At 41.2% G+C, this 9223-nt stretch overlaps 1 protein-coding gene and 1 non-coding gene across 2 annotated transcripts; both read left to right on the forward strand.

Annotated features, from left to right (window-relative positions):
• Positions 1 to 5410: 5410 nt before the first annotated feature.
• On the forward strand, positions 5411 to 6723 carry LOC121870539 (zinc finger BED domain-containing protein 5-like). Its single transcript, XM_042372373.1, has 2 exons — positions 5411 to 6202; positions 6349 to 6723. Exons 1-2 carry the CDS (start codon positions 5411 to 5413, stop codon positions 6721 to 6723), a joined length of 1167 nt encoding a protein of 388 aa, XP_042228307.1.
• Positions 6724 to 8764: 2041 nt separating this feature from the next.
• Trnas-gcu lies at positions 8765 to 8846 on the forward strand. Its single transcript has one exon. It is a non-coding gene; the product is annotated as a tRNA-Ser (tRNA).
• The last annotated feature ends 377 nt before the right edge of the window (positions 8847 to 9223 follow it).

A 9223-nucleotide genomic window follows, 5' to 3' on the forward strand; every position in this document is an offset into this window, starting at 1 on the left:
ATATATATATATATATATATATATATATATATATATATATATATATATATATATATATATATATATATATATATATATATATGTGTGTGTGTGTGTGTGTGTCCACACGAGAATTTCGGAAACAACTTTACAGATCTGTAGTGATGATGGATGGTGTTATATAGTGATATATGATGTAGTGATGATGGATGGTGTTATGTAGTGATGATGATGATATGTGTGATGATGGATGGTGTTATATGTAGTGATGATGGATGTTTGTAGTGATGATGGATGGTGTTATATGTAGTGATGATGGATGGTGTTATATGTAGTGATGATGGATGTTGTTATATGTAGTGATGATGGATGGTGTTATATGTAGTGATAATTAATGGTGTTATATGTAGTGATGATGAATGGTGTTATATGTAGTGATGATGGGTGGTGTTATATGTAGTGATGATGGATGGGGTTATATGTAGTGATGATGGATGGGGTTATATGTAGTGATGATGGATGTTGTTATATGTAGTAATGATGGGTGGTGTTATATGTAGTGATGATGGGTGGTGTTATATGTAGTGATGATGGATGGTGTTATATGTAGTGATGATGGATGATGTTATGTGTAGTGATGATGGGTGGTGTTATATGTAGTGATGATGGATGATGTTATATGCAGTGATGATGGGTGGTGTTATATGTAGTGATGATGGATGGTGTTATATGTAGTGATGATGGGTGGTGTTATATGTAGTGATGATGGATGGGGTTATATGTAGTGATGATGGATGGTGTTATATGTAGTGATGATGGATGTTGTTATATGTAGTGATGATGGGTGTTGTTATATGTAGTGATGATGGGTGGTGTTATTTGTGTAATGAGTGATTGTCAGACCAAACCTTACAGCCCAGAATTATGCCGCATATAACAGCAAGAGCACTGCAGACCTCGTGGTACCACCACATTCCGGGTTGACACACCTCAGGTCGACCCAAGGGACTTGACCTCGCCCGCTAATGACGTGAGCCGTGACCTACAACCGCACCTAGCCAAGACACCTGGCCAGGACCACACCTGCACACAACTATCCAGATCAAACCAGTTTAGTGGTAATTGTTAGAGGTCAGAAGCCGGCTGGGCCGACCCCATATAAAGGCCCTACAGTCCCGTCCACAGGGATTCGATTATCATTATCATTCTGATTCTGGTCATACTGATTCTCATTCTGGTTGCTGTCATCCCCCTCCCGTTCGGGTCGTCACTCGGTTCACTAAGCAGAGTCACGCACGTCCCTTCCCCAGGTCGGGAGGGAGACCTCCCGACCAGACCACGGCATCGCCAGCTAAGCAGACTCTCCCATAGGAGGCAGCCCAGCCAGCACTCACTGGGCCTACGTCAGGGTACACGTGAGTCTTGTCAGAACGTCCTAGGGTGAGTTACCTACTGTGGGAAGTGTATTCATTCAGGTGTGTCCGAGAGTCAGTGTCAAGTAACGTAAAGCATAATGTGTTAGTACCCCGATATAATAGTGATATTAATGTGTCCATGTCATTGAGTGAAGTAATAAATAGTTGTATCAAGAGGTGTTTAACAAGTTGTCCCTTTAAGAAGTGATATATGTGTATTGACATACGAGATAAGATAAGCGTAGTGACGCTGTGCAAATAACATCCAGGCCACGCTACCAAGTTTCCTATCTTTACATTCCTACTCTCTATACTTCCTACTTATATATATTCTTCCTCTTCTTGTGAGATTTGTCTCATTATATATGTAGTGATGATGGGTGGTGTTATATGTAGTGATGATGGGTGGTGTTATATGTAGTGATGATGGGTGGTGTTATATGTAGTAATGATGGATGGTGTTATATGTAGTGATGATGGATGGTGTTATATGTATTGATGATGGGTGGTGTTATATGTAGTGATGATGGATGGGGTTATATGTAGTGATGATGGATGGTGTTATATGTAGTGATGATGGGTGGTGTTATATGTAGTGATGATGGATGGTGTTATATGTAGTGATGATGGGTGGTGTTATATGTAGTGATGATGGGTGGTGTTATATGTAGTGATGATGGATGGTGTAATGTGTAGTGATGATGGATGGTGTTATATGTAGTGATGATGGATGTTGTTGCTGTAGTGATGATGGGTGGTGTTATATGTGGTGATGATGGGTGGTGTTATATAGCAGTGATGATGGATGGTGTTATATGTAGTGATGATGGGTGAATTGTTATAATACTTAGTGATGATGGGTGGTGTTATATGTAGTGATGATGGATGGGGTTATGTAGTGATGATGGATGGTGTTATATGTAGTGATGATGGGTGTTATATGTAGTGATGGATGGTGTTATATGTAGTGATGATGGGTGGTGTTATATGTAGTGATGATGGGTGGTGTTATATGTAGTGATGATGGATGGTGTAATATGTAGTGATGATGGATGGTGTTATATGTAGTGATGATGGATGGTGTTATATGTAGTGATAATGGATCGTGTTATATGAACTGATGATGGATGATGATGTTATATGTAGTGATGATGGATGGTGTTATATGTAGTGATGATGGATGGATATATGTAGTGATGATATATGTAGTGATGATGGATGGTGTATATGCAGTGATGATGGATGTTGTTATATGTAGTGATGATGGATGTTGTGTATATGTATGTAGTGATGATGGATGGTGTTATATGTAGTGATGATGGATGGCGTTATATGTAGTGATGATGGATGTTGTTATATGTAGTGATGATGGGTGGTGTTATATGTAGTGATGATGGATGGTGTTATATGTAGTGATGATGGATGGTGTTATATGTAGTGATGATGGATGGTGTTATATGTAGTGATGATGGATGATGTTATATGTAGTGATGATGGATGGTGTTATATGTAGTGATGATGGATGGTGTTATATGTAGTGATGATGGATGGTGTTATATGTAGTGATGATGGATGGTGTAATATGTAGTGATGATGGATGGTGTTATATGTAGTGATGATGGATGTTGTTATATGTAGTGATGATGGGTGGTGTTATATGTAGTGATGATGGGTGGTGTTATATGTAGTGATGATGGATGTTGTTATATGTAGTGATGATGGATGGTGTTATATGTAGTGATGATGGATGGTGTTATATGTAGTGATGATGGATGGAGTTATATGTAGTGATGATGGATGGTGTTATATGTAGTGATGATGGATGTTGTTATATGTAGTGACGATGGATGTTGTTATATGTAGTGACAATGGATGGGGTTATATGTAGTGATGATGGATGTTGTTATATGTAGTGATGATGGGTGGTGTTATATGTAGTGATGATGGGTGGTGTTATATGTAGTGATGATGGATGGTGTTATATGTAGTGATGATGGATGGTGTTATATGTAGTGATGATGGATGGTGTTATATGTAGTGGTGATGGATTGTGTTATATGTAGTGATGATGGATAATATATGTAGTGATGATGGGTGGTGTTATATGTAGTGATGATTAGACACTAAAATAATAACAGTTTAATGCTATACAAATATACTTTGCATGGTGAAACTTACATACACCGTTAATGAACTATTGATGGAAGAAGACGTTTTGGGGACTGAACAGTGAGACAATGTGGAGCCTCCCGGAGGGTGGCGTCCTATCGTGGCCTAGCGGATGAGCCGCCTGGAGGGCGGCGAGTCTGCTAGTTTCATATAAATTTAAATCGTAGCTGGGATGTTTCCTTTGGAAAAATCAAATGCGTTTGGACGAAAATATTTCTCGCAATAACGATACCTCGGTCAACATTTCGCATGCGTGATGCACAGAGAACATCTCCCAGACGAAGACCGAAAACTACTTAAAATACATTAAATTCAACTGTATCGCTATTAAGACATTTCCGCCATGTATTTATGGGGAACAAAAAGCTCAGAATAACAAGATCTAAATGTTTCAGTAGTTTATAACTTTCTGGGGCGCCATGTCCGAAAGTAAAATAATACCAAGAAAAAAACGATCACACTTTACGTTACAATAAACTATGAAATTAGTACACATCACTTAAAACTATGTATACAAATACCTATACCAAGATCACTACCAATACCACCTTGTTACATATCCACATATGTGTTTGAGGGAAGAACCGGCTGAAACGTGTTTATAGGGAGAAACAATACAGTACACACGGTAGAGGAGGTTGAGAAGATCTATTCTCCCTGTCAATGGTCAGCCTTCTGTTGATCTAGGGGAATGGAGTCCCAACACTGAGGACACACACAGGGTGCACCACAGCCAAGTTCCAGGGGAGCAGCCCACCTAGGCGGGGAGTAACCGTGTGGCCAACTGGCTCACACTACTCTGCCGGCTTCCCACCAACCTTTGGGAGTGGCGACAGGGATGATTCGAACAGAGGTGAACCAGGGTTGTTCGTGGTCTTTGCTTCAAGACTCATACAGAGAGGGTAAGGGCTCCTTGGGTCGTAACACAACCTATCAAGTGCAGACGGAGCAGCACGGTCCGGGCTCGCCGTTGCACCTACCTCGCCCTTCGGCTTAGCTCCTCGTAAATCCATTTTGGGCCCAATGATGGTGGTGTTCTGCGGTGGAAAACCAGCTGGGCGGGGTCATGGTGAGGATAGGGGCTACCAAGGAATGAGGGCCACTCCAATGAACAATGTCAATCTCTCTTAACTTTTCTTCTCCTACAATATACATACATACATATGTACTGTACCTATATAACTGATACAACATTTGCAGGCTTTATACATGTGCACCAAGCTAACTGAACACTGCCCCAAGGGGGCCACGGCAAGATTTTAGGGGGGCCATGGCAGGCTGTGTAAGTTGTATATGTTTGGAGAAAATGTGGAAACTCTGATTCAACTTTTTTTTTACTTTGCCTTGTTAGGGGAGAAATCTTTTTTTTTGTCATTGTGCGTAATCATAATACCCATACGGTACAGTTTTGATATTTACACAGTATGGGGCAGCAGCTAGTTTTTCATTTCCAACGGATTGGCTCAGATTGCAAGATTTTAGTTCCTGTCAGCAGGGTGACGGGCGCTGGACTGTCACTAATCTCACATGTTCGGTACAGGTCCGTGTGTCATCGCCTTACAAGTGGTGATAAGACCGAATGTTCTCAGTCTTGTTCAAGATATCATTAGGAGAATATGCGAGTGTACTGTGAGTGGACTGTATTTGTATGTTTTACGTGTGATTACATAGGCAATTTATGTATGTTTACATACAGTATGTATGGACTTCATGCATGTTTGTGTGTTTGCCATACGGATTATTATCTCATTTTTGTTTTTTTATTATTATAATTTTTAGTTTTTATCATTATTCTGTTTCTGTCTGTTTGTCATTGTTTTGTTTTTTTTAATTTCCTTAGAATTGCGATGGCTGCCAGTGTTGTTAAGAAGCGGAAGTACAATGATGAATACATTAACTACGGATTTACATCAATCCTCGCTGATGGCATCGAGAAACCTCAGTGTGTGTTGTGTTTCAAAGTGCTGGGGAACGATTCTATGAGGCCTAGTAAGCTGAAGCATCATCTGACGACAATCCACCCCCAGTTTGCGGAGAGATACCCCGATTTCTTCAAGCGCCATGAACGGAGTTTGGGAAACAGACTGGATGAGAGTGTTGCCTTCCAACAACAGAACTTAAGTGTAGTTGAGGCATCATATGAGGTTTCCATTGAAATAGCAAAGAAGAAGAAGGCCTACACGATTGATGAAACTTTAATTAAGCCGTGTGCCTTAAAGATGGTCAAGCGGGTTCTTGGAAAGGCAAGTGAACGTAAGATTCAGCAGATTTCCTTGTCAGACGACGCGGTGAAACGGAGAATTAGTGAAATGTCAGATGATATCATGAAACAAGTGATACAGGAGATTAAATCGTCTCCAACTGGTATGTTTGCAGTACAGTTGGACGAGTCAGCGGACGTGAGTTCCTGTGCACAGCTACTCGTGTTTGTTAGGTATGTATTCTTGAGTGACATCAAGGATGAATATCTGTTCTGTACACAGCTTGAAACTACCACAACAGCTTTAGATGTGATGGAAAAGTTGACTTCGTTCTTCAAAGCTAACGGGATCACCTGGGAAAATTTTTGTGGAGTCTGCACTGATGGAGCTCCGGCGATGCTGGGATCGAAATCGGGGTTACAGAAGCGCGTCAGGGAAGTAGCTCCGAATGCCAAAGGAATTCATTGTATGATCCATTGTTTCGCACTGGCGTCGAAAACCCTCCCCGATGCAAGACCCTGGAGGCAGTGGTAAAATGCGTCAACTTTGTGAAAGCAGGAGATTTGAACTCTCGCCTTTTCCAGAACCTCTGTAGAGGCATGGATTCAGAGCATGAAACCCTCCTCTTTTACCCCAAAGTGCGATGGCTTTCCACGGGTAATGTTGTGAATCGAGTGTTCGAACTTCGGGGAGAACTGAAGTTGTTCCTGGAAATGAAAGGGAAGGATGATCTACTAAGTCACTTCAACGAGGTGTTGTGGGAGCCACGTCTTGTGTACCTGGCAGACATATTTGAGCAGCTAAACTGGCTGAATCTCAAGCTACAAGGCAAGGAAAGAAATGTGTTTCACCACATGGATTGTATTCGTCCATTTATTGACAAACTCCAGAACTGGCAAAGGAAAGTCAATGCAGGAAATGTTGCCATGTTTGAGAATCTCTCAACTGTTCTTGACTAGATTGAAGAGGATCATCTACTTGACCCATCACTCAAAAATGAAATAATTCAGCACTTGAAACCCTTGGAAAGTGAGCTCAAAAGGTACTTCCCAGAATTCGAGGAGGAAGAAGGGAAACTGGTGAGGAATCCTTTCTCTGGCACTCTTGATATTGCTGCCATTCCCGACGATGTTCAGGGCGAATTCCTTGATCTCAGGAACGATTCTGCTGCCAGAGACCTCTATGAAGATCACACTTCGAGTCCTCTTGCCATTTTCTACTACTTATTTATGTGAATCTGGTTTCTCCACCTTCAAATAAAGAATAAAAGCCAAAACCTGTTACTTGTGGACCCAGACATGAGATGTGCTTTATCAGTGACTCGACCTCGAAGCAGTCGACTGAGGAAACACTGTCATCCATCCCAGTGAACTGTAACAAAATATGTATTGTTTGATGACTGAAAACATTAAAATAAAGGACCAACACAGTTTATTTTCTCATCATTATTTGTGAGGAGCTTGGGAGAGAACTGAAGGGGGGCCATGTTGAGAGTTCCTCATGAGGGGAATGGAGTGAAAACGTTTGAGAAACACCGCTAGGTTATTCAAAGTCTAATTAAACAAAGTCTACCCACACGCAGGGGCAGAGCTTATTATGTGACGTCGTTGGGTGGAGCTTATTATGTGACGTTGTTTTGGAGCTTAGTATGTGACGTCGTTGGCGTGTAGTGGAAGAAAATTGTAGTGAGGGAGGACTCGTATATTATCCCGGGTGAGACCACCCCCACTGTAATGGAAGATATTCTTGCCATATTTCCTGATTTCCCATCCCCTAGCACAGGCATGGGTAGCTAGCGGCCCAAACCACGTCTTTATGTGGCCTGCGAATTGATCGAGAAATTCTAATAACATTACTTTTGTAGGGGCGGATCCAGGTCCTTGGGGTCCGGTACCCCCTTTTCATACGAAAATTCCAATACTTTTTCTTAAGTGCAGTATTGTACTCAGGCATTTTGTATCGTAAAAAGTAATTACTATTGACCTTAGAATCTCTCTTAATATCAAGTGCGCATAGCTTCAAAATAGTCTCAAAATGCCCCATGACACTGGTCAGATTTAATTTATTTTATTTTTATTTTTTCGGGGGCTTACAGCCCCCCAGCTAGGTGGGTTCGCTTTGCTCGCCATGTTTCCCCATCCACAACTTTTTGGACCCCCTTTGAGATTCCTGGATCCGCCCCTATTTTAAGTTACGTAGGATATAAATTTCGCTGGGTTGGTTCACAGAAAAATAAGTAAATCGTAATGCGGCCCATGACTGAGGAAAGGTTGCCCATGCTTGCCCTAGCACACTATCTTTCAGTTAGCCAATTGAACTTCTCATGCAATCATTATTTTCATTAACAATCTTCTTCTTCTTCTTCATCTCTATTATTATTCATACGAGTAGTCTTATGATTTTGGTGTCAGTATCAGACTATCAGTGTAGAAGCAATTAAGTAATCAAAGGCATATGGTCTTACTACGGGGGATACAAGAATTAAATAAAATAGTTAAGAAAACAATTTTTTTTCTTGTTTTTCATCCTTTGGAAAACGATTAAATATCAAACTTTTATCATGTAGTCTGTAATTTAATATGCACCCAGATATGGCGCATTGATCAGGCAGTGTAACATACCCTCACACCACGACGGCCAGCTGAGGTCAGTCCCACTCCCACGGGCTGCCGGCCAGATGACGTCATGCGAGGTATAGGACGAAATTTCGACTCGTGGTTGGTTGATTTGGTATAATTAGACTTTGAGGTTATTAAGGTTCAGTAGTGTCCCCACTCCCTCTGTTACCCCACAATTTCCCTCTAATTCAAAGTCCTGTCGTCTGCAATATCGTTAGGTGGAGGAGAGGGCGATACATCTCCATAATCGCTTATTTGTACAAGAAATACCATAGATGGAAATTGATTCATAACTAAATTCCATATAAAAAGTTATCTTCATCCCTAAATCCAGGTCAAGTGCTAAACATAATAGTAACCAACGCGTCAAAGATAGAAGCAAGACGAGGTGGCCGAGTGGTTAAGGCGTTGGACTGCTAATCCAATAGGGTCTCCCTGCGTGGGTTCGAATCCCATCCTCGTCGGAAACAAGGTGTAGTTTTGGATCTTCTGATGATTAGACACTACAGCTTATTTCACCTAAAGATTAGACACGCAAGCTTATTTAACCTGAAGATTAGACACCCCAGCTTATTTCACCTGAAGATTAGACACTACAGCTTATTTCACCTGAAGATTAGACACCCCAGCTTATTTCACCTGAAGATTAGACACCCAAGCTTATTTCACCTAAAGATTAGACACCCCAGCTTATTTCACCTGAAGATTAGACACGCAGGCTTATTTCACCTAAAGATTAGACACCCAAGCTTATTTCACCTAAAGATTAGACACCCCAGCTTATTTCACCTGAAGATTAGACACCCAAGCTTATTTCACCTAAAGATTAGACACCCCAGCT

Source organism: Homarus americanus, unplaced genomic scaffold, assembly GCF_018991925.1.
Source record: "Homarus americanus isolate GMGI-L3 unplaced genomic scaffold, GMGI_Hamer_2.0 scaffold56333, whole genome shotgun sequence".
NCBI classification, from domain to species: Eukaryota; Metazoa; Arthropoda; class Malacostraca; order Decapoda; family Nephropidae; genus Homarus; species Homarus americanus.

Coding starts and splice junctions, on each gene's coding strand:
- LOC121870539 (XM_042372373.1), top strand. CDS start 5,411: ATGGCTGCCAGTGTTGTTAAGAAGCGGAAGTACAATGATGAATACATT. Junction 6,203..6,348: donor TACAGAAGCGCGTCAGGGAA/GTAGCTCCGAAT, acceptor CGCCTTTTCCAG/AACCTCTGTAGAGGCATGGA.